We start from the raw sequence: 24,998 nt of genomic DNA, 5'->3' as shown, positions 1-24,998 counted from the left end.
CTTCTGCAGGAATAAATGTCAAATAAAAATGAAGGTTTTAAGCCAGTATTTTTTCTGGTCTTTTCTATAGATGGTCCATGAGAAACTTTTTACTTCACCTCCCTCCAGTGAGATCATCCTCTATTACTACAGAAATTAATGTGATGTTAAAAATAAGGATGGTGAGGCTATACTGTATGATCAGATGAGGAAAAAGACTGAGAGAGTGTAGGTTTTTCACACAGAAAATTATAAAATACTAATGAAACACAAGAAACATGTTATATATCTGCTTTAATAGATTTAAATCACTTGCATATCCTTTACTTTGTGCACATTCACTCGAGCTTTTTTTAGTAAGACATTTGAACTGTGTCTGGTGCATGTTTTTGAGTCTTACCACTATGCTTGTCATTTTAACAGTTGCTTTTTCATTTCCATGTGATTTCCAACATACAAAATGCCATCTCCTCTAATTATCTTTACACTCTTAAGAAACACCCTGCACTTAACTCCAGAGGTGTTGGAAAGCAAATTACTACCAGTGTGATCTCAAGTCTATCTCACATCAATTTTCATGACTGTCTGTGTATAAACCACAATATGGTACAGTAATTTCTTTTTTACTTGTATTTTTTCCTTAGGGATTATGCCGTACTTAAATTTTGGTATTACAAAAGTCTGGTCGTGTTTAGGCCAGTCTAAGCGAAGGTGCCAATGTCTGCAAACGATTTTTACTCATAAACCTTGTCTGATAGCCATGCAATAAATATTCCGAAATGCCCTTGTGCCGTGTGGAAGCGGTGGGAACCGGGCACACAAACGAGCACGGCGACTCCCAGGGCCCGGCCGAGGCCGATGCAGGCCAGGAGCGCTGCTCTTCTTCCTTAGCGGCGGCCACGGTCCCCCGGAGCTCTCGCATGCCCGTTCCCTGGGAAAGGCCGGTCAACAAAAACTAGCCCTAGCTAAACCCCAGAACGAAGCACAAAGCAGGCCGCGTCAGACCAACCCTACCCACCACAGCACTGAGTCAGCCGGCCCGCCCGATGATAAGGGAGGGGCGAGGCGGGAGCGTGCGCTGCAGTACGACACACTACAGAGAACGACGCTCCCTCCCTTCGCTGCCTGCTAAGGAAAGGAGAAGCGAGGCGAGAGGAGCGCCCTGCTCCTTCGCCTTCCTCGCCCTCCCTGGGCTGAAAGGCCGCCACAGGGCGCAGTGCCCCACGCCGGCCCACATCCCCAGCAGCGGATGATGCGCCCGGGAGGCGGCCAGGACCCAGGCACCGGAGCCGGGCGGGGCGGGGCGGCTGCGGCACCGCCCACCACCGTTCACCGCCGTCCCCGCAGCCGCGCCCGCTCTGCGCACGCGGGCGGACCGCCCTCCCGTCCTCTGCTCCGCGGCGCCTGCGCGCTTCGCCCCCTGGCCTGTGCGGGGGCCGGGCAAATGCGGTGGCTGTCGGTGCCAGCGTGGGTCGCGGTATCTCCTGCGCTTCGGCTGTCGGGCTCTCGCCCTCTGTCCTCCTCAGCGCCGGCCCCTTCTTCCTTCCGCAGGCGGTTTGAAATTTACCGCAGTCTCTCACTCGAGTTCTCGATGTGGCCGTAAGCGCCTGGCGCTAAGGGGAGGAGGCAAGAGTGCGGGGCGGGGAAGAGGAAAGCGGCCTGGAGCGGAGCGGCTTGTCTGCCTGCAGCTCCGGTTCTCCCAGCCCCTCTCGGGGAACGGTTGGTAGGGGACGGTGGAGAGGGTTAAGTGAGGTAGCAGTTCCCTTGTCGCGGCCCGTGGGCGGTCCGTGTGCGGACTGTGGTTGCCCTGGGGCGGCTTTTGCCACTGTTCCCCTATCTCTGGGCGTAGGGAGTGAGGGAAGGAAGGAGCCTGAAGTGATTCCGGGATCCACGGGCTCCTCACGCCCCTGGAAACGGTGGAGGGAAGAGTGAAACAATTGCCCCCTCCCTCCTGAGGCGTCCCGGTTCTGCGGCAGGCTGGCCCGCAGGTAAGACTCCCTGGGGCCCAGGCAGGGTAAGGGCGAGGGCCGGGAGGAGGAAGGGTATCAGTCATAGACACAAAACACGGGCGACGAAGCGGGGCGGGAACCCGGTTCTTCAGGTTTGGAGGAGCGGCTCAGCCGGAACTCGTTGGTCAGGTCGGCGAGCAGGAGAGCCTCGGGGCGGCGGCGTACGGCCCCTTCCGTGTGGCCGCGCTGGGCTTGGTGCGGGCGGACCCGGGGAAGCCGAGCCCGGCCTGGCCCGAGCCCTTCCGGCGGGCTGCGGCTGCTCGGCGGCGCGATCCCTCCTCCTGCTCCTCGGGGAGCTGCCGTGCGCCCCTTGGGGGCTGAGTGGGAACGGCGAAATGACGGAGAAAGGAAGATGTGCTGAAATCACAGCGGTGTGTGTATTTCGGTGCCTTTCTCCTACTTCCTGGGAGCACGTTACCACGGCTTCGCTGTTCCCGGAACAGCAGGGCGTGCCCCTCTGCAGCGGCTGCGATGGAAGTCGGTCACTCTTCTGATGCTTAGTCGTTTGGTTTTTAATAAGTTATTTTGGAGTACGCTGTTTTATTTTTAGTATACCCTGTTGCTGTAATTATAAAAACGTTGTTGAGGGTGATAAGAGAGATGAACATAATCATGAGTTTGGAAGGAGCCGAAAACAGCTTCGGACTGTGATCTGCTCAATGTGTTTTTAAGTGATTTTCGGTTTGAATCCGAGCGTGACTCTTTGAAGGGCAGTGTTATGTGTTTCACTGATAATTAAAATATTTTGTAGATGAAGTAGTACTGTGTTGACTTTTATGTGATATACTCAGTGGTTTTTCGCATTTTAGAGAGCTGCAGGCATTTTTTACTTGAAATGAGGAAGGTCTAAGAAGAATTTTCTCCCTTCAAAATATTTTCTTCCTTCAAAATTATTGGGGTAAAACATCTCTAGAGATGTGGGGCGGGAGATTTGTTACAAAGTATAATATTAATCAGTGTTTGTCTGAGCTCTTTAAACGTTCATTGTGTCTTGATTGCGAAATGATGTAATTAAATGTATTGCGGCCCAGAAACAGTTACCCTCTTAATATACATCTGCTTCCTTGGTTAATGTAATTGCTTAGTGATGATGTAAGGAAAGATAAAAGGTGCTTTAGCCGTACAAAATTGTTTGACGTACATGACATAATTTTCCTATTGTTTCCTGTTACTTGGGTTTGGAGGTGTTTAGCTTACTGGGAAGTCAGTCTTACCTGAACTGAATTCTTGGCTGTAACTGGAAACTTGTGAATAGAAGACGGTTGTGTGAAATGTGTCAAGTGTAGCTTGTTGACCTAAACAACAGTATTGCTTGTGAATTGACTACGGAGGAGCTTTTTTAAAAGTCTCATTCTCTCAGAAGATGGCACAGTATTTTAATACATGTAAACTTTCAGAAAGTGCTGTTTAGACTCTGTGTAGTGGGGATATATAGAGCTTATTAAGGTCTGGATTTTCATATAGCACACAAGTTGGCATGTGCATATACTAAAAAAACCTAGATCAGTATCATACATAATTGAGTAGCTCTGGTATGTAATGTAAGCAGAGGATAATAGATTTGATACTGTGTTGTTGTTTGTGAGATCCTAATGTGAAGATGTGTGGTGATACTAATGAGTTAGTGCAGTCCAGTAGCGTTACAAAAAAAATGCTATAACTACTTTCTGAGAAAGTAATTAAATCTTATTATCTTAATATCTGGAAACTAAGTAATGTGTAATTGTAGGTAAAGGACAGTTTGTGTTTATGCATTACATGCCCTGCAAAATAGTTTATGTAAGTAACACTGTCTGCTTGTGAAGGTGATATTAAAGCTCACATTTCCTTGAGCTAAGTTAACAGTGTTCGATCTGCTTTAAGGGAGGAGGTGAAGGGGTATTTATGAAAGAAGGGTCTGGTGGACATCAGTGTTTCTGATCCTACAAACTTCACTGCCATAGCAGAGAACTAGTCAGCAGGGATGATGTCAGCTGATAGTTTCCTTCAGCTGCTGTTTCTTCTAAGGGGTACCCAGGACAATTTCCTTCCCTTGCTGCAGTAGCTTTTCTTCATTCTACTGTAACTGAAGCACAAGTAGGAAAGAGTGTAGGAGTGTATTAAATTGATGGGGGGAAAATATTTTAAATAGTTGCAGCTTGCTACAGTGTGTGGGTTGTTACCATGGGGCACTCCATTTCATTAAAAAAAAAAAAAAGTGAAGCCTCAATATAGCAGCAGTGTTTGGTTTTTTAATGAGCAATGAATCATTCTTTTCCAAAATGACAGAAAGGGCACTCATTTTGAAAAAGCTGACAGTGTAAAAATGATGGTTGCTTCATTTTAGAGCAAACACTTCTGAAAGATCCTTGTGGGGTTTTTTTAATTATGCATTTTCATAATTTTTTATAGTGCTCATCTTAGTACTGTCATCCCCTTAAGTTTTAAAGTTCTATTTGAATTCTTAGTTTATTCCTGGATCTCCAGCATTTATGGTCACACTGATTCTAGAAAAGTCAATCCCTGTAACATTGCTTTTCTGAAAGTTATATATGCTTTATGCTGTGCCCCTAGAGATCCTCTGGTGAGTCACCATTATAAGAGCTTTCCAGATGCTGCCTGTAACTGATGATTTTGTGTATGCAATGTACTTTTTGCAGTATTGGTATCTACAGTTGCAGCTGTTGGCAGCTGACCGGCAGAGAACTCATACATCATAAACCAAGTTGCGACTACTTGAAACTGCAAGGCGCTGTTTTGGAGTTTTGGTAATTTGCAGAGAGTGGTGAAGGTCACCAGAGATAGCTCGGTAGGTCTGGAGGTGTCTCATGGTTCTGCAGGGCTGTAGGATGCCTTTAGTGCATTGGCACACGTAAAGCATTGCATGACAGTCAGTGATAGGCACTGGGACACTTCATGGATTCATCAGGCACTTGCAGACTCTTGTAAGCTGCATAATGGCTTTTAAATTGTTTTAACTGGGGACTTTCTGTTGGTCTCTGACTTCATAACAGCAACAAACTGTGGGATTTCAACTCCCTCTAAGGAATTACAATTCAATTGCTAAATACCATGAACTCATAAGAAATTGTATTTCTCAGATTTTAAAACTGCAAGTAAACTGCAAATATACTGCATTAAGGGGGTGGGTCGTGCAGTTGTCTAAAGAGTAGGTTATTTTCCTGAAAAAGCTGACATAAGCTTGTCCACTCAGAGCAGAAACTTTGTGCTAACAGTTTTTGAAGTGGGCCATGATTAGAGATGAACAGCTTCTTAAAACAGAAACACTATTCATCAGCTGGAATAACTTTTCTCCAATATAGTGGTAAGCACTGTAATCTTTTGGCAGACTGTAATTATATGCTCTTTTCAGTCTTTGCATTTTCCCTTTAATGTTAGCCTCTTCCACTCATAGTAGCAGCTCTTTTTTGGCAATAGTTCTTGTTTCAGTTAATATTCTGAATGAAAATTCCAAATGAGTCCTTAAAATTATTGCTTTAAAACTCAGTCTGTTTCTTTCTCGGTGCGTTAAAACCTGATGTATTTCTCTCTCTTCCTACATGCCCCTTTGTTGGATCATGGTCACCCTGTTTCATGCAACCCTTTTTCCTGCATGGGTGGTTTTGGACCTATAAGCAAACAGTAATTGCAGAGAGAGTACCCTTTTATGGGGTCTTTCTTCTGAGGAAGACTCTTGTGTTTGTCTTGCATAATTTAAAATTTTTCAATGCCTGTTTGCTTTGTATCCTTTGAAATTTGCTTGGGCAAAGAGTGAAGATCAAGCAAACAAGATTGTGGTTTCCAATATGATTATGCTCCTTCTCAATTCTGATTGCAACTGTTGTAGTACTAATACTTTTGCATTCAGATTCTAAGAGACATTAGTTCTAGAGCAGTACCGCTCTTCTCTGTTGTTGAATCAATTATACAGAGATGTTGTCTACACAGGTGAATTTTAGTGATCTTGTAGTCTTGCTTGAAAGAGAAAAGGGGAGTTTTGCTCTGTTATTTATAGCCTGTTCACACCAAGATATCTGGATCCTATGCATGTAATGCCAAGTATGCTGGCATATGACCCAGGCATTTGGAACAGGTGGTGCCATGGGAGATAGTGAGTGATAGGCCCTGAACTTGTAGTGTAGCAATTTTTTTTTTTCCTCAGAGACAAATCAGACCTTTTTCTAGGAAGCAAAAAGAAACAAGGAGAGCTTTTAGTCGGAGGGTAAAATGAAGAAGACTAGGACAGCAAAGACTTGTGAAAGAGATAAAATGTATATATGCCTGAAGTGAAGACAAATGAGAAGGCATTTGAAGGATTTCATCTCAGGTCTTCTGTTTTGTTTGGGGACTTGGGACACTTCCGTGTTTTGGAATGAAATGCAACAGGATGTCACTCATCGGTTGTGTAATACAATGTGTTACCGCGTCTGTTGGAACTAGGCATGTAATAGACGTGCCTCAGGAATTTTTAAGTGTAAATGCAGCAGATATTATAGTGTTCCTTCCTTTTGTATTTATCTTTCTAAGCCATAAAAGACAATAGCAATCTGCTCTTTGGCTGATTTTGTTTTGGTGTTCTCTGTAATTATTTTTTATGAAAATTCTAATGTCACGGCGTGTATTAAATTCTTTATCGCATGCTGCAGCAACATTCTTTATCCCATGCAGGAAAAGAACTTTTTGTGTAATCAGAAAGTTATTGAAGTGAAACATCTCAAAAGTATTTCTGCATGTATGTAAAGTATTGATACCTTATATTTTCCTGAGAAGTAACAGAATTATATTTATAGTATTAGACTAATTAGCATATTAGCAATATATCTAGGTTTCTGTAGTACCGAACTTAATGACAAGAAATTAAATACTCTGACATACATCAGCCACATTAAAAGTGAAATGGAATGGAAGAAATTGTGACAAGACCTTTGAAGAAATACTAAAACATCTAATTAAAGAAAACTTCTATTGAGGTGTAATTTCAAAATTGCGAACAATAATAAATGCAGAACCATATATTTTATTTTAGGAAGATTCTTTGGAGGTCATCCTTTGCTCAAAGCATTGTCAATTAGAAAAGGTTTTCCAGAGCCTTGTCAGGTTAAGTTTTTACCATCTTCAGGTATGGATATTTCATAGCCTCTCTAGGCTGGTGTTTAACTGTTCTGTTCTTCAACTCTGGGGTCTCCCATGTGCACATGATTTCTGCTGGAGATGTGGACACTCTAGATTTGTGTGTGTCTGTGCTGTTCTCTAATATGTCCCAATGCAGATGCCAGTGAGACCATAGCTAACCAGCTCACATTCACACACCTGAGGTGTGTACTGACCCTCCCTGTACTGACCACCTGCTGGCTGGAGAGCAGGATCTTGCATCCACTAGTAGGGATGCTGTATTGGTTTAGCTTGGGCAGATACCATGCAATCAGTGGGGTGGCTTATGACAGCATCAAACTGGGGTTTGACTGATGCTGTTATCCCTCCAAAGTTAGTGCTGCTGTCACTGTTGATATGGGTTTTATTTTCAAGAGGACTCCTTTACTTCAAACAAGTGCTTCTGTCTCATTTCCTAGTTTCTGTTTAATGCAACCGACAAGCCTCTTGCTCTCTTGTAACATGACCAGGTTTGGGCCTGTACCCTGTCAGACAGTTTTGCTTATTTGATTCACGCACACAGATTCCCATCTTCCCCTTTGTTATTCTCCAGACTGTTCTTTCAAGGGTGGGGCTTGGCAAGCACCCGCCACTCTCACCTGTGTCACCAAACAGTGGCCCTAATGTTTTCTTAGTCATTCTTGTGTTCCCAATGCCCTTAGAATAGCCTTTGTCTTTGTCCTTATCAGCCTTTGCTAGTTTTGGCTTCAGCTGGGCTTTGATTTTCTTAATTCCTCCTTGTAGGCAAAGACAACATCTCTGTATACCTTCTGGGTAACCTGTCATGTTCTGTCTTGTGCTTGGGCTCAGTCAGGAGTTCTGTGCTTGTTCTAGGTGAGAAGTGTGGTAGATTGCTGGCAGGGATGCCACACTTGCCTTCCTCCACAGCGACTGAGATTTAGTGTGTTTTCCTCATTTAAAGCATCAGTATCTAATTTTTATGAAATTACTACTCTGTAAATTAGTATTCCTGTAAACTGAACGTAACTATACTAATATTAGCTGTATTTTAGCTAGAAACCATTCCATTCCCCAAGTCAGTCTGCCAGCTGAGAGCATTTCACTGAGTTAACAAACCAAAGTTTGTTGTGTATTAGAAATGGTACGCTGTTTAGAGGATGTGAAGAAATGTAGTTCAAGTCTATGGTATGTGCAGTTACTCTGCAGTTTCTTCTAACTTGGTAAATACTTTTAAAGAAATATGACCTTTAATGTGTCAATTAAAATAATTTTGTGCTTAGTGACTTTTAGTAGATAGATTGGATTTCTGTTCTTAAACGAACCTGTTTATTGTAATAACCATTTAATGATTTTTCTTGTGGCTAGTGTATAACATTGTTAAAGCCTTCTGTAGTATGGGTGGTATTATTTTGTGTCCATGTAACTTTTAGTTTGGGCCCTGTCTGCTTTTAATATGTGAAGTCAGCCAATAAGAAATACTGAAAAAAGATGCAGATTTTTTGAGACATTCAGAATGTGGGCAGCAACTTGCAGTTCTGGGCTTAAACCTTTGCCACAGAGATCTCCAAACTGTTTGTGTGTGTATTTGTCTAAATTTACTTGAATACAAGACATAAGTTTACTTGCTTGTTTTTAAGACTAAATATACAGACTCTTACCAAATGAAATAACAGTGACAGTATTGAGCAGATGAAGAACAGTAAAATACCTGTAAAATTTGAAGCAGAGTAAAAAAATCTTATTGCTTGCAAGGAAAAGAAAGCAGTAATAGTATAAAGTTATTAAAGGAAGGGTGATGAAAAGGTGTAGAAGCTAAAATATAAGAGAAAAAAGAAAAAGGCCTGTGATGCTACTTGGTGTCTTTCAGTGTCAGAAAATACCTCAATATATTTTGGCTATGTGGTTGCTGTGTAAAAGTAATAAAGTAAAAACTCTGCTTGTACAAAAATAGCTATCACTTTGGGGTTTTTTCCTCCTTCCTTTTTGACTAAACTATAATCAATTACTGAGTCTTTGCTAGTTAGATCCAGTAAGAAAGGCAGTGATTGTACCAGTTCAGTTTCCAAAGGATAGCCAATACTAGATACCTTTTAGACCTCTTCTTCCTGCAAATAGAAGTTTTTTATTATAACTAAGGTGTTTTCTTAAACTCTTTGTAGGATACTTACCTTGTCAAATAGCTGGGCTACCACCAAATTCTAGTCTGACATTTGAGAGGATCTGGATGTCTGGAAGTAGGATTTCTTTAGGATATTTGAAAAAACTTATATAGTTGTGTTTTTTGAGGTTTTTTTTTTTTGGTGTAACATTTTTTGATTGTGTCTATATGGGCTATGTTATATTTTGTTTTGTTGGTCATTTTTATATGCTTGCAATTCATAAGAGATTTCTGGAGGAAAAGTAAGGGTATTTCTCTCTCCATTTCCCAGTTTGAGAATCTTGTTAGGTAAAGAGTGGGTTTTTTTGCGTAAAGGTGTCTATTTCTGCTAGAGTGAAACTTTTGCTTTAGAAGACAGCAGCTCAGTTGCATGAGAACAGCTGCATTAAAATGTAAGTCAGTCACATCTACCTACTCAGATGCTTAGTAAAGTTTGTCTTCTGAGACTTTTCTGTGTTGAGGAGACCTCTGATGATCATGCAGATTTAATTCTTGAACACTGTTGTCTATAGGGGTTTTTTTTCAACATCTGTTAATTAAATGAATATATCTTTTCAGGAGTTAAATAAATTGACAGAGAACAGAGGCATTCTTTTTGAACCAGGAGCAGTTTACAGTTGTGCCTGACTTTGAAGCTGTAGGGAAACTCGTGGGTTCTGTTCAGTAGAAAAATTCTCTCTGTGCACCTTGAAGGATGCAGTGGTGTTCTGTAATGCTGCCACAAACTTTTGTGTGGCCATTACATGCCAATTGCATACAGATGTCTTGAGTATTATGTAGCCAAAGATTGGAAAACTTTGGATATTTTGGTGTGTAGGTTGGTTGAATGTTTTTAATTCCAGATATTAATTAAAACTGAGCTTTGTCCTATCTGTGTTTTCAAATACAGATTCAGAGAATAAAAATGGGAACTCCTGGATCAGGACGGAAGAGAACTCCAGTGAAAGACAGATTTTCTGCAGAAGATGAAGCACTAAGCAGCATTGCCAGAGAGGTTTGCTCATTTTAAAGTGTCTTGAATTCAGAAATAGAGATGAAAGTAAACTCATTATCTAGGAAAAGTTAATTTTTTAATAGATGTGCATGAAAAAGTGTAATTAGCCAAAAATATGACAATTAATATAAGCTAAGAGGATTATTGATCAAAAAATTACATTAACTGAAATGTCAACATAGTGAGATATTAACTGTATGACTAGTGTAACCTTATGGATTTACACTTAAGCCTAGCAGCTATTTCTACAGATACTTACATGCTTGAAGAGAAATGAAAAATATAATTGCTATTTCAAGTGTAAAACTAAGCAACATACACATTTATCCTGTTACAGTGTATAGTGTTCTTAAGATGTTAAGTATAGTGTATTAGTATTGAATGGGCAGTTGTCACTATTAAAATATATTTGTTATAGTATCTATTTCAAACGTGAGAAGTCAATTTTTTTTCCAAATAAGCCTCATATGTACACTGTACCAGGAATTCCACCACCCAAAAAGAGAGGGCTGGAGATAACCAGCAAAAAGTGCAATTAAGAAAAAGTTGATACAAAGGGGAATTTTGTCCCATGGGATTTTGGCAGTTGGAATTTGAAGTCTTATAAATATCTGTTTGGACCAGAGTTTTTCTAGGTGGAGATGCTGTGACTAGGGAACAAAAGTCTTAGTACTGTTTGTATAAGTGAATTCACGTTCTTTGGGGCTACATTATCTACAAAGCTGCTTGCCCTAGTTAACATAAAGGAGTGCAAAATGCAGATTCTAATTGGCTTTGTAATGTAAATAGTTGTCTGTATATGTGTATGTAAGACAAAGTAGGGAGGTGATAGGTCTCTGAAGAGAAAGCTTATTTAGGCATTTTCAAGTGTATCTATCATAGACTGTAGGCAAAATATATGCCTTGTCATTAAAAAAAAAATAAAATAGTTGGTAACTTTTCAGAAAGTTTTGTTCTCAGTCACGTTCTAGTTCTACTGGAAGGTCTCACGCTATCAGCCAAGTCCTGTGTGGGACTCTGGATAATACATGATCTCACTCATCAAGTTCCCTCACTCATTCTTTGGTGAAGACAGTGAGTAAAAAAGAACATGGCCTTAAATTTCTTTGAGTATATGCATGCTTCCATAACATCAACTTGTCATTTAACCTAGAAAAGGATCTCAGTAGTAACAAGTTGTACATAATATCTTATTTAAAATTACTGTTGGGCTTAGTTCTCTTAAATCCCATTGTTTTAGAAGATATTACTTACTAGAATTGAATTGAATCCTGTAATCCATGTGTCTTCTGTGGAAAAGCTTCCAAAAGGTGTTCTAGGTATTAAGAGATGGTAAACAGAAAATGCAGAAACAAAAGGCTGCACTCAGTAAAATCTGTGTGGTGAAAGTGCATAAAGTGCTCTGGGATTGAGAGCAGTCACAAAATGGCACTAGGAGGTATTGGAATTTGTAATACAAAGAGCTATAGTAAAGTGACTCTAATGTAGTGTATGACATTTCAAGGTGCTTTTTCTCTAAAAGTTCAGATTTCAGAAAGTGCTATTCTTATTCTTTGTTACCACTTTTAATATGACAAAATTGTGTTTTCCTTGTTCTATGGCATGTGTCAAAAAAAACGATATCTTCCTTTTAGTACTAGTAAACATTGCTTTTTAGGAAATTTGTTTTAAAGAATTCTTTGGCACTGATCCGCTAATCATTTCCATATAGTCATTTTTCTGCACTGGTTCAATCTGATGTCATTTTATATGAAAATATTTAATGGAAAATAACTATTGTAAGCCTCTGAGGTACCTGGTCAGACTGCTTCCTCTTTGATATTTCTTTGATTTTTTTCCATCTTTCCTTCGCATCAGAAAACTTTTTTCTTCTGTTGGCTGTCCCCTCCCCTTTATTTCTTGTACTTCTGTTATATAGAGAGCTCTTCCACATATTTTCCTTGGTGTGGGACTATGCATTGAGACAAGCATTTTTACAGTGTTGTCTCTGTGTTACACACAAATATGCTAACACATCAACACTAGAGTGAATTTCTGCCTTATTCCAAGAACTTTTGCGTTGCTAAACCTCTTTCTTAGGGACCTACTTTTTATACTATGGTGTATTATTTTTTCTGACATTGAATTTCCTTGCTCACTGGAACTGAGGAAGAGTAAAGGTGATCCAGGGACAGGGATCTATCTGTGCATCCTTTCCTGGAAGCAATGCACTTTCCCTGTTTCACAGTGTCTGAAGTGAGATTACTCATAGTTGATTAGTTTGGCAGTCTTATCCTGGTACAGCAGTCTATCAGGCTGTGGTGGTTTTAGTTTGAACACCAATTTTGTGTGGTGGTTTTGGTTCCTCAATGTGACATTTCTCAGCCAATGCACTAATTAATGTAGTGGGTTCAGTGGTGGCTAAACGCCAGTGCACTTACTAGAATGTGCTTATTTCCTTGTGGGATAGGATTAAGAGGAGGGCAAAGCAGGCTCAAAACTTTAAAAGGGTATAAAGAAAGCTTGTATTAACAGAAACTAAACGAATAATAATAATAATACCTTCAGAACACTTCTTCCTCCCTCCCTAACACTTTCTTTCCTACTGATAATGTAAAGAGACAAAACTTAAAACACACATGCTTTTTTCAAAAGCTGCAGGAGCAGGTGTAGATATATTGTCCACGTGTTTCCTGCAAGGAGATAACAGAACTGTGGGTTTAAAAGCAGCCAGCTACATTAAAATGGAGCAGTGACAAGTGTATTCTAATTATAGCAAGATTAATTAGAAGTCAGCTTATCACTTAAAAGAAATAAAAAAGCCTATCTCCTGGAAATACAGATTTTTTTTTTATATGACCTTTTGGTTCTTTCTCTAGCTTTTGTAATGGGTTCTGAAACTGTTAGCTTTCTAAGATTGATAAAGAAAAAGTCACCTGGTGTAGAAGGCAGTTTCATGTATCTTGTGCAAAGTTTGAGCTTCCCAAAGTACAGGTAATGATTGTCTAGAGTAACTTCAGGCTCCTGGCAGCATTTTAGTCTCATTTGTTAAACAAAAAGACTTAACCGCTTGAAAATTCCCACGTTGTTATATAAATGAAAATTGACATTCATATTCTCAAGGTTATGTTCACAGTCTACATTGAATACAGCTGATATGATCTCAAGAGGTTTTCCCTGTGTGCTTATTGTGGGGATTCTCCCCTTATTAAATTCCTTTGCGGACGGAATATCATTGGCTGAGTTGTGCATCACTGCTTCACTTGTCTGTGTTTTCAGACACATTGTTCATTTTAAATATTTAGCAGTAACCTGTCATAACCATCTTTTAGGATTACATGAGACCTCTTTTTCCAGAGCCAGTTGAATTTAATTATGTGAGAACAGAGGTTTCAGTCGCTTCTGTGTTCCTGCATTGCCTGTGGTTCATGCTCAGATACAATGAATATCGTGGCAGAGAGTGATAAGAGTCTGACACATATCATCTCACTGTCCTCAACCTGCTAAGCAGGAGTTTGAAGGCACAATCAGGATTTACCATTCACAGCCTTTTTTTGAGTGTTACCATCAGCAGCTCTTCTGTTCTTCAGGGCTGTGTAACTAGGTGACAGAGAACTAGAGGTTGTGGACAAGCAACATTGCAACAATGTTCACTGTGTAGAATGTTGTCTCTGTGTTTTGGTTTGGGGTTTTTTTTCTCAGGAATTGTTCCCATGGCTATTTTCACTAGATAGCAAGAGCATGGAAAACTCTTAAGGTGTTTTCTCATGAGAGAGAATAAAGATTAATTTTGATTTGAAATTCACTTTGTAGTAGCTCAACTGTGAGTAGAGTGCAGTTGTTCTTACTTTGGTAGAGATGTAATGTTACTGAATTGCCATGATAGAAAAAGCTGAGTTGAATATTTTTAAATGTTTGAGGGCTATATAATGAATTTAGAAACAGTTAACAAGTTTTTTTCATATGAATCTATTTAAAGTTTTGTACATGCTTTTCTCTTCATGTAGGTTCAGCTTCTGTTACGAAAACAAGCAAAGTCCCAAAGAATTCCATCCTCATGGATATTGTCTTTGTAGATGCTAGGTGATTTTTAAATTTTGTTTTGGTAAGAGTTCACTAAATATTTTTCAGTTGGCTGTTTCTACCTTAGTATTAATTCAAAGCCTTGTTTGCTTTTGTTTTTAAAAGTGATTAAGGATATTTTATAGGATGTAAGATATTCTAGAGATTTTGTAATATAATGTGAATCTGTACAATAAAAAGAAAAAGAATGATACATCAAAAATAAAGACTATTAAAACTTTAAGTCATGTTAAAAACGTAAGATTTTGTTGTTTGTAGGCAACTGGGGCAGAGACATGAGAAGTAAGTGGAACAGAGTTTTCTGAGGAGCCATAAGAAATACTTTTGGCACATAAGTGATGGTGTTGCCTTGATTTCATGAGACAGTGTGGAGATAAGGGCAAAAAGCATGGGAATGAGAATACAGAAAAATTGGGCAGCAGAAGGAATCATAGTTGAGCTAAAAGTTTGAATTGAAAGGGACCTTACAGATCATCCATTTCCAACCCTCATGCCATGGGGGGGTTGGAATTTGGCACAGAATCCTCCTCTGTTTGCTTGATGAGAAAAGGTGGAATGAAGTTGCTATACGTAGTTCTCTTTTAAGAATCACAGTGAACATTTTTGACATACTCACCCTGATGCTGAGCAGGGCTGGCAGGGTGTCCTAGTGCCGCTCCGCGGACCCGTGGCGGACAGGGAGCAGCGGGTCCCGCAGCAGGGGCACTCCGTTCCCTCACTGCTGCCATCTGGTGGAGGAAGTAAAACGCTCCTTACCCGGGCCTCCTGCCTTGGAAACTGCAGGACTGCACATCCCTTGGCAGAGAGAGAAACGAGTTCTATGTAATATGTATACATCGGCCCATGATGACAAAATAATTCACATTTTTCCACAGGTGAATAGCATTTTAAGATAGCCTATATTTTAACCTTATGAAGCTTTTATGCTGAATCTAACCTAAATAAAGAATCACCTTCTCCAGAATATAAAAATAAAACACTGTTGCTTTCTAGTGAATTCCTTCTTGCAGGCAAGGGAAGGAAAAAGATGCCTATCTACACTATGGAGATAGATATTATGCTTCTCCTTGCTCAGCATGGAGGGAAGCCTCTACCATATAAATTCTGTGTTAATTTTATACTGCTTACCTAGGAAAAAACATGGTTCTTACTATGAAGAGACTAAGAAAAATACATCAGAAAGGAGAGACTCCAGACTCAATTTTTACAATGGCATTCAAGTTAGAGTCTCCTCTTTTTTTTTCTTCTTTCTTTCTTGCCAAAAATAATTTTGGTATAACTGAAGAAGTACATGTTATCCTTGAAAGTTGAGCTAAGTTTTCCAAAGATTGTGGTAGAATACATATTTAAAAACAAATATGAAAAAATTGAAGAAGTAGAGATGGCTTTCTAAATGACTATAAATAGCTTATAATAACTGGGTTTTAGGTGAAAATCAGGAAACTGTGACCTCCTAGAAGAAGAACATTGTCTTGCTACCTCTATATTTACTAAATATATGCAATAAAATAAATCAATCAAAGTGAATACTGCTGTAAGGTACTGCCTAACTGCTTGAAAACAGGCAGGATAATAATCTTCTAGAATGAAATGCTTTTTGTACAGTTACAAGGAAACACGGGGTTTTTTTTGTTCAAGTAATGATTTTACTTATCTGTTTTGAAATGAGGAATTCCAGAACTCAGTGGTGAACTTTGTTTTGTTTTGTTAGACCAGAGTTAATAACCAAAGAAATACAGGATTGCTTTAAAAACACAAATTTGTCCCAGAGTGGAAGGTAAATATAAATAGTATGAGTGTGTTCATATAAAAAAGAAAACAGAGATTTAGTTATAATTTAATAATTTATTAATTAGTCCTTTTTTCTTATCCCAGTAAATTCTCAATTACTTTTTCCTTGTTTTCCTACCCAATTTCTTTTGTTACAAAGATTTCCTCTGTAGTCTTCTATGTCCTTTTGTGGTCAATTCTCTGAATAAATTCCATGCTGAATTATTGTATCTTTAACTAATGGCTGTTTTCCCTCCAGATTTTATAACATTCTTTCAATTTAAGCCACTAGTGCAAGTGCACCAGGTTTAAATACCTCATATCTTATTTCTTCAAGAAAATTCAGCTATCCCATTTCTTTTTATCAGTTGAAAGTTCCCTTAGGAAGCTTCTGACATAGTGTCAGAGTTGCTAGATCTTGGACAATACACAGTTGAATTTTTACTTCAGAAAAATAGAAACTTGATATGTTATAACGCTTTATAATAAGCTGTACTTCAATTAGATAATATTACAATGGATATTTATCATAATATATTTTATTCATGCGTCTGGTCTAAAGACTGTATAGAGAATAATGACCAGTGAAACTGAAATCAAGGCTGTGGTGGACAGTCTACCCTTTTCTAAGACTGGACTTTGTTTAATGCAGGCTGTAGAAAGCAATCTGTATTGGCTCCCAAGCTGCTATGAGCAATGAATAGGGATGTATTTGGTACGCTCTCTGAAGTCAAATACTAGTTTAATTGAGAAGCATGCTAACATGACTCCCTCTGCTTTTGCTGATTTATTAAAAAAAACAAAAGCAAAAAACAAAATGAGTATTCTAGTGTTTCCATTCTGCTCCTATAGTCCAGACTTTATCCAAAGCTATTGTGGCTCTACATTTTCCTTAGCAGGTATTTAAAGACTTTATTTCAATGGAGCAGATGAAATTTTTTGTTAAGGATTTGTTGGTGTTGATTTGTTTCACAGCTTACATGGGCTTTTTCAGTGAGGCAACAGAGTGAATAGCAGCACCCGGGAAGAAAACTATGTCCTTCTGAATTATGGTTGTTTCTCTATTATTGTTAATTTTAAATTTCAATAACATAGCTATGAAGACTTGTGTGACTGTTATGTCAAGAGAATGAGGCCTGTGCTCTAACACAGCTACTGAGAATTAAGAATTATTTGGTATTATGGCCTTTCTAATGGTACTGCAACTTGTCTTTTGCTCTGAAGTATAGTGAAGGAAGCCTGAGAGCTGTCCTTTGAGTTAATTTGCCAAGGTTTTTGTCTTTTTTGAGATTGTGGGCTTTTTACAGGAATCTGGTTGCTCAGGTTAAAAATTAATGTAATATTAAGCCATTTCTTAAAAAAAAAATCTAAAAAGATAAGATTTTCTTTTTCTTCAATTTCTGGCACCCATTTTATGACAAATATTTGTAAATTCACTTTTATTTGTTACGAATATGGACGAGGCCAAACTTTCTCTGGAGAAAGAGGTTCTCGTTTATTAAAATAGCTACAAGGAACGGAGTACCCAGGATAAGCCCAAGCCCCCACACAGCAAGCCAAAAACAAAACAGTGTGCTAACCCCAAATGCACTGCGTTCTCCCCACAAAACAAGTATCCAAAAAGGAGAACCCTGACCCAACCGAGCTCCCCCCATTTACAGCCCCGTTTGAGTCCAGGATTGGTGCATTTTGGATCTGCATGGTGATTGGTCCATTTCCAGGCTTCTCATTGGTCTTTAATGCCGTTCGTTCTGGACCAATCATTTCTGCAGGGCTTCTAATGATTGGTCAGGTCTTCCATCCAATCCCTCTTCGACTTCGCCTTGCCCTGCCAGACCGCCCTTCCACCAAACCCTGCGCCCTTCTCCTAGAACATTCTAATAAGCTCCCCCCTTAACATAATACAATTAATATAACATAATTAATACAATATAATTGAGCTATACACTAATTTAACATAACTTTTACCTATAGCGTATTTTATCAAGAGTTTAGTAAATGCTAAGAAATGGAGTTTCCCTTTTACTGTAGGCATTTAAAGTTAGGTCTCTGGTTGTACGACTAGGGGAGAGTGGTGAAATGTGAATTGATGTTTAACATGAATCAGTAAACCAATTGACTTTGTATCTTAATGTATTATCTTTGTATTAAATTTGTAACTTGCCAGAGCATAAGGCCTTGCCAGAGCATAAGGCCAAATGCATATATCTGCGACTTTATAGACAAAGTTAAACCCAAACTTACCAGCTTGAGTCCTTTTTCTTTCTGTGATGCATACCTGTCAGTGTGACAGTTTATATAAGACAAAGCAATACTGGGTTACAAATGGAAGTACTTCTGCTTGCATGGCAATTTTCTTGCTTTGCTGTGGTGTTATCATCAGGTAGAGAGAAGAGTAGCTTTAAGCTGCTTTGAAGGAAGATTGCATTATGGCAGTCAGGAGTGTTGACACAGCCTCGGATTCTTTTATCTGCATATGCAAAATTCAGAAAAAATAGCCTTCATGAGTCACTTGGAGTTAAGACAAACTGTTTTGGGTAATAAAGCTATACTGTGTCTGCCTTCTGTCTTGTCATTATTTGATATTTTGTGCTTGTAGTCTAATCATAATTTGAAGTTAACCTCCCAAGTTACATACCTGTTTCATTTTCCTGAAGCACAGTAAAACAGCTTTATAGGTTTCCAGTGTTTTACATAAACATTTGCTGTGACAGTGGCAAAAGCAAGGAAAACTCTATCCTTAATCAAAAGCAAAAAACCCCAAAAATCTATTGAATTTTACATTTTAAGAACTTCTTTAATTGGTTGTTTGTTAGGAGTTCTGAATTTTTAGATGCTGCTGATTCTCCAAAGACTTAATTGGCATTACATAGACAGCTGGAATCTTTGGAAAACCTGTCTTCAGTGGTTTAATATTTAAAGAATTTGAGAGAATTTTTGTCAGCTCAGTATTCAATCATGAAAAAATTGAGCTTGTGCTTTCTTCAAACTTCAGCTGGCAAAATTTATTCCCTCATATTCCCAGGGCTGTTTAATACCTTTATCAATGACACTACTAGTGGGATTGAGTGTGCCCTCAGCAAGTTTGCAGATCTGTGAAGCAGTGGTTCAGTTGGCACAACCGAAGGATGGGATGCCATCCAGAGCCACATGGACAAATTTGGGCCCATGAGAACCTCTTGAAGTTCAACAAGTCCAAATACAATATACTGCATGTCAGTCAGGGCAACCTCAGATGCGAGTCCAGACTGGGAGAAGTTGTTGTTGATGGCAGCAAAGATGCTCAGAGGACTGGAGCACCTCACCTATAAAGACAGGCTGAGAGAGCTGGGGTTGTTCAGCCCGGAGGAGAGATGTATTTGGGGAGACCTCACTGTGACCTTCCAGTACCTGAAGCAGGCTTATGAAAAACAGGGAGAGTAAGGTTTTTTTACACAGGCAGATAGCGTTAGGACATAGGGGAATGTATGGTTTTGAAGTAAAGAGAGTAAGTTTAGATTAGATGTTTAGAGGAAATTCTTACTAGGGGAGTGTTGAGTCCTGGCCACTGGAACAGGTTGGCCAGAGAAGTTGTGGATGTCCCATCCCTGGAACTGTTCAAGGCCAGGTTGGATGGAGCACTGAGCAGCCTGCTTTAGTTGATGGCGCCTGATCTGGGCATTGAAGTAGATGGTCTTTATGATCTCTTCATACCCAAGCCATTCTGTGACTTTTTTAATGATCATCTAATTCTTTCAACTAGTAATGTTATCTTTGAAGAGTTTAGTTGCATATTATTTTTGAAATTTCATTATTAATCACTTCTGTATTATGATGTTAAAATCTTAATGTGTATTTGTGAAGAGATTTGAGTACTCAAACCATTATTCAAAAAACATTTTTTAAACTTTAATTATTTTCCTTTTACTTGTAGGCAGAAGCCAGACTTGCAGCAAAACGGGCGGCTCGAGCAGAAGCAAGAGATATACGTATGAGAGAGCTGGAGCGACAGCAAAAAGAGGTAGTGTAATTCACCAGGGATTATTGCAGACCTTTACAAAAATTTGTATTTTATTTCTGTATTTCCATAAGATTTTGTCTTTTAGTGTAATTCAGTTTTGTACAAGTATTTTCAGCGTTAGAATTGGATTATACTAAAAGGATTCACAGTAAATACATGTTGTCAAGATCTTTCTTTTAAGAAAATAATTTAAATTGGGTAATATTTACACATACAGTTGTGTGTTGCTTCACATGTTTCTCCTAGAAAAAGTTTGCAGTTCTTAAGAAAAAAAATCTTAGAAACTAGGTTTTCAGCAGTCTGGTTATTGCATAGTTGTTGCATTTAATTCAGGTTTTGACATTGCATGTAAAACATTAGGAATTCAATGTAAAACATTACAAATTTATTATTTATCATGATTGCACTCAAATTCATGTACTGCTCATACTTGGTGGTTGTGGGGTTTTTTCCTGTGTAATAAGTGAAATATGCAGAACATTTTTTGCCTCAATTTTATATGGTTCTCATTGTACCACACTTTGAGTTTTTGAATTATAGATATCTGCTATTATTTTGATGATTACATGGTAATTAATGTAGATCTTTGTGATTTTGCAATTCAGGAATCCAGTCTTGTGTGGTGACTCTAATTTATATTTGAAACTTTTTGTTTGGTTTTCTTTTTCCATTCTGTAGTTTTCCCAGCATTTATATGATAGAAAATGGGCTCATATCCAGAAATGGATGGTAGGCTAAAATCACCTGTTGTGCATGTTTTAGCCACTCAGAGAACTAACACAGGATTTTGGGGGAAGTAATTAATTTACTAATGGTTTGCTGTGTGTTATTTCAAAGTGTCTAATTATGTATAAAAAATACATATACACACAGACATACAAACTATATATGTATGCAGTTCAATTATACTGTACATAGTCCAACCCTCCCCTGACTGACTGTTCCCATGGGTCCTATCACTGGTCCTGCTTCTCTACTTCCCCTTGCAATGAGGACTGCCCTCAGTCCCCTCCAGGCTGAGCAGACAGGGTGACCTCAGCTGCTCCTTGTTCAGCTTGCCCTCCAGCCCCTTCACTATCTTGGTTGCCCTTTTTGGGCGGGTTCTCTAATAGTTTTGTTTCTTATGTTGTGCACCCAAAACTGCACACAGGACTCAGGCTACAGCAGAGCAGAGCAGGACAGTCCCTTCCCTTGCTCAGCTGGCGATGCAGTGCTTGATGTTCCCAGGACACAGTAGGAGCCCCTCCTGCCTGTGCGGGCACTGCTGACTCACATTCAGCTTGCATCAGTCAGGACCCCGTGGTGCTGCTCTCCAGTGTCTTGTTCCCCAGTCTGTCTATACATCCTGGGTTGACCTATCCCAAGTGCAGAATCCAGAAATTGCCCTTGTTAAACTTCATATGTGTTGGAGGTTAGGATTTGTTCAATATTTTTTTTCTTAGGGAATTTCTCTCCCATTTGTTGCCTAAGAGACCAGAACAATGGATACTTGAGAGAAACAAAGCATGTGTCCAAGATGGGGGGAAGGGGTGCAGCTGGCTGCAGTCTCTTAGGTGGGGTGCTTTCTTTTGGGAAGAGCAGAGATAATATGAGAGTTTGGCTGGTGGGTGAGGGGCTGTGCTTGTCCCTTGCTCTCTCTCACTCTTGGAGTATAGACAGTTGGGCAGCTGCTGTGGGCAGAATCCATTGTCAATGCAGAGTTATGTTGTGCACTGCTTTTCCTTGACACAGATGAGCCTTTGTAGTAAGAGCAGCTGTTGAACTGGGACCTTTTCAATATCTAATCTCACTGGAAGGGACCCTCAACATCTACTTGGGTGCTGCGGGGGAAAACCTGGGACCCTGACCCTCTCTCCCTTCTGGAGGGAGTGTCTCTTGGGTGCTTGCAGAAAGCCACCTGCTGCTGCCCAGTGTTGCTGTTTTCTGCTGCCGCTTCCGCTTTTTTACTACACTTTAACCGATACTCCCTGCCCCTACCTGCCGGCTGGGATACCCTGCAGATCCTGGCACGGCTCTGGAGTTTTGCTACACTTTTCACCACCCCAGGTATGCCTGCCTTCCAGCCTACTGCTTCAGGGTTCCTACTGCCGTCTGTTTTATCATCCAGAGGGGAACCAGGACCAGCTGCCTCCTATGAGTTTGTAAAGGAAGCCGCTTTCTGTCTCTCCCGCTGGCTGTGCCACCATTACCCCGCCTGGAGAGAGGCAGCTGGGCTCACGCCACAGCGCCCCCTGCGGCTGTGGGGGACTCATCGCACCTGCCCTGCCGGCTGTGACCGTAACTGCCCCAAAGGGGAAAATGCCACAGCCGGGAGAAGGCTTTGACTGGTTCTGTTTGTTGTTGCTCCCACTGTTGTTGGTGTTTGTTTACCTCGTTTTATGTGTGTATACACACACACATATATATATGTTTGTATATATATGTTTGTATATACACACACACACACACACACACACACACACACACACACACATTAGTAAAGAACTGTTATTCTTTTTCCCATATCTTTGCCTGACAGCCCTGTAATGTCAAAGTTATAATAATTTGGAGGGAAGGGGGTCACATTTTCCATTCCCAGGGAGGTTCCCATCTTCCTTGGTAGGCAGCTGTCTTTCAGACCAGGGCACTATGGTTGGTGGTTGCCCATCTCTCTGATTTGTTGAGATATTGCTGTGGGACCTCCCTGGCCTCAAGCCCCTCCCATTTGGTGTCATCGGCCAACTTACTATTCCTTGAGTTCTGCATCCAAGTAATTTATAAGGAGACCTGGACCTAAGATGAGCCTGTGGAACCCTACCAGTGACCTGATGCCAGTTTGTTGTCACTCCATTCACTACAACCCTTTGTGCCCAACCTGTGAGCCAGTTGCTCATTCATCACATAACATGGTTATTCAGCTGTTTGCAGGCCACTTTGTCTAGAAGCATCCTTTGAGAGACAGTATCAAAAGCTTTGCTTAAGTCAAAAAAGATACAATCTACCAACTCTCCTAGGTCACTTAGGTGGATTACCCTGTTGTATAACAAAATGAGGTTCGACAAGCAGGAATTTCTCCTCATGAAGCCATCCTGGCTGTGACCAATGACTGAGTTTCCCCTAGGTGTTTTTCAGTACCTCCCAGAATAGGATTTTCCATGATTTTACCTAGCACTCGAGTGAGACTGACTTAATTGCAAAGTTTCTTTGGAGGGTTCCTTTCACAAAATTCATGTGCATCTTAAAAGGGTGTATGAGAGATGTCAGGGGTTTTTCTGACTTTTAGGAAAGTGTTCACTGTGGGAATGTTTTGAATCACCAAGATTTAAGTAATACATGCTGAGACTAGCCATCATTTAAAATAGTTAAAACTACAATGGCAGTTAATATCTGTTGAGAAATCCTAAGACTGTCATTAGAATTTTATTTGCTAAGTTGTATTCACTCATTATTGTCTCTTTGCCTATCTGATATTTGTGTATACGTTAGTTCTCATGTTCTCAAGATCAGCATAGTTTCTGTATTTCTTGGTGGAATGTACCTTAGAAGGTTTTTTTTTGCTTGAGATCAAGGGTTTTAAAATATGGTATTTGCGAGGAATCTCACTCAAAATTAATGCCACTCAGCTGAATGCCACCTTCCTTTTGCAGTCCTAAGGGGCACATCTGCTGCAGGAGATTTCTAAAGAGATGTGCACTCCTTTCCTGGGTTGAGAGATGTAACCTCTGTATTGGATAACGTGCATAATTTTAACTTGAACTTTTTAGAAATCAAGCTTGAGATAGCAGCAGCACCTGTCTGTTTGCAGTACACAATGTAGAGCATAATCCTTTGACCTGAATATGCTGAACATTTAATACAGACTTTCTATTTTCTGATGGAATGTCAGGAAGAGGCTTGTTACCCAGCAATTAAGAGGAATCTTATCTAAGTAGCAAACTTTCTTCTTGCCTGCTGCAGATGTTACTAAGAGATACTTGTCCATTTAGACCAGAGATACAAAGAATATTTAAAATTGGCAATGAACTAACTATATTGTGTTGAAAAGTTAAATAGCTTGAGCATTCATTTTAAACCTCAAAACAAACAGTATAGAGAGGAAGACTAAAATATCATTATGAAATGAACCTATGCTCTCCCCATGGCAATTCTCTGGCAGAGTTTTAAATAGGCCTATTGAAAACTGAATAGTTGTAAAATAGTTTTAAACAAATTAATGTATCCAGTGAAAATGCAGATGATAACCATGTGACCATAAGCAAGAAGAAATCTAGTCTTTAGATACGCATCTATGATCTGGAGACCTAGCCTTTAATTCTATAAATAACTGGCTTACAATCTTTAGAATAGTTCAATATATTGAAAACTGTAAGAAATAGCTAAGTTAAGGAGCAATTCCTGCTTTTCAAACCGTGTTGTTGCCTCCAAATGGGATAGTTTTAAAATTAAGGTTATTCTTAACATGTTTTCATACTGTAACAATTTGAAATGCTTATGGCATGTGAAATATGTTTTGATTTTAAATTAGTTGTGGTTTTTGTCTTGCTTCTTTCACATATTCTATTGTGTGAACCAAAATGAACATCCTCTCATCCTTAAACAGAAAAAAAGCTGTTAAGGTGCCTTAGCTATTGTCATCACTCAGATTTTGAGTTTGGATTATTATTTTCACTGTCACTGTATAGCAAAACTAGCTGTAGAACTTAAAAATAGTCAATTTGCTTAAGAAGCTTTGTTTCTCTAATAGAGAAAAAAAAAGCAAAATATATATGAGGCAACCGAGAATAATAATTTCTCCTAGGCTTCAAATAACTTTGTAAATTACTTAAAATCTGAATGTGGTAATTATATGGAACATTTCTTAATGGCGTTCTTTAAATTTTGTAAAGCTCTCTATTTTTACTTTTATTTCTTAATTTAAATAGTTTTGTGCTTTTTTTCTGCATTAATATATTAATC

General features: G+C 39.5%; 1 protein-coding gene across 6 annotated transcripts in view; it reads left to right on the top strand.

Annotated features, from left to right (window-relative positions):
* The first annotated feature begins 1,409 nt into the window (after positions 1–1,409).
* Positions 1,410–24,998, top strand: part of LRRFIP2 (LRR binding FLII interacting protein 2) — a 56,339-nt gene continuing 32,750 nt past the window's right edge. For all 6 annotated transcript variants that reach the window (XM_058021489.1, XM_058021472.1, XM_058021458.1 and 3 more), the window contains exons 1-3: positions 1,410–1,967; positions 10,127–10,231; positions 19,977–20,063. In XM_058021489.1, coding sequence (XP_057877472.1) covers positions 10,142–10,231; positions 19,977–20,063 — 177 coding nt within the window. In that variant the 5' untranslated portion in view covers positions 1,410–1,967; positions 10,127–10,141. The remainder of the gene's footprint in view (positions 1,968–10,126; positions 10,232–19,976; positions 20,064–24,998) is intronic.

The sequence above is a fragment of the Melospiza georgiana genome, chromosome 1 (genome assembly GCF_028018845.1).
Source record: "Melospiza georgiana isolate bMelGeo1 chromosome 1, bMelGeo1.pri, whole genome shotgun sequence".
Taxonomy (NCBI): Eukaryota; Metazoa; Chordata; class Aves; order Passeriformes; family Passerellidae; genus Melospiza; species Melospiza georgiana.
This window is presented reverse-complemented; position numbering and strand designations above follow the sequence as displayed.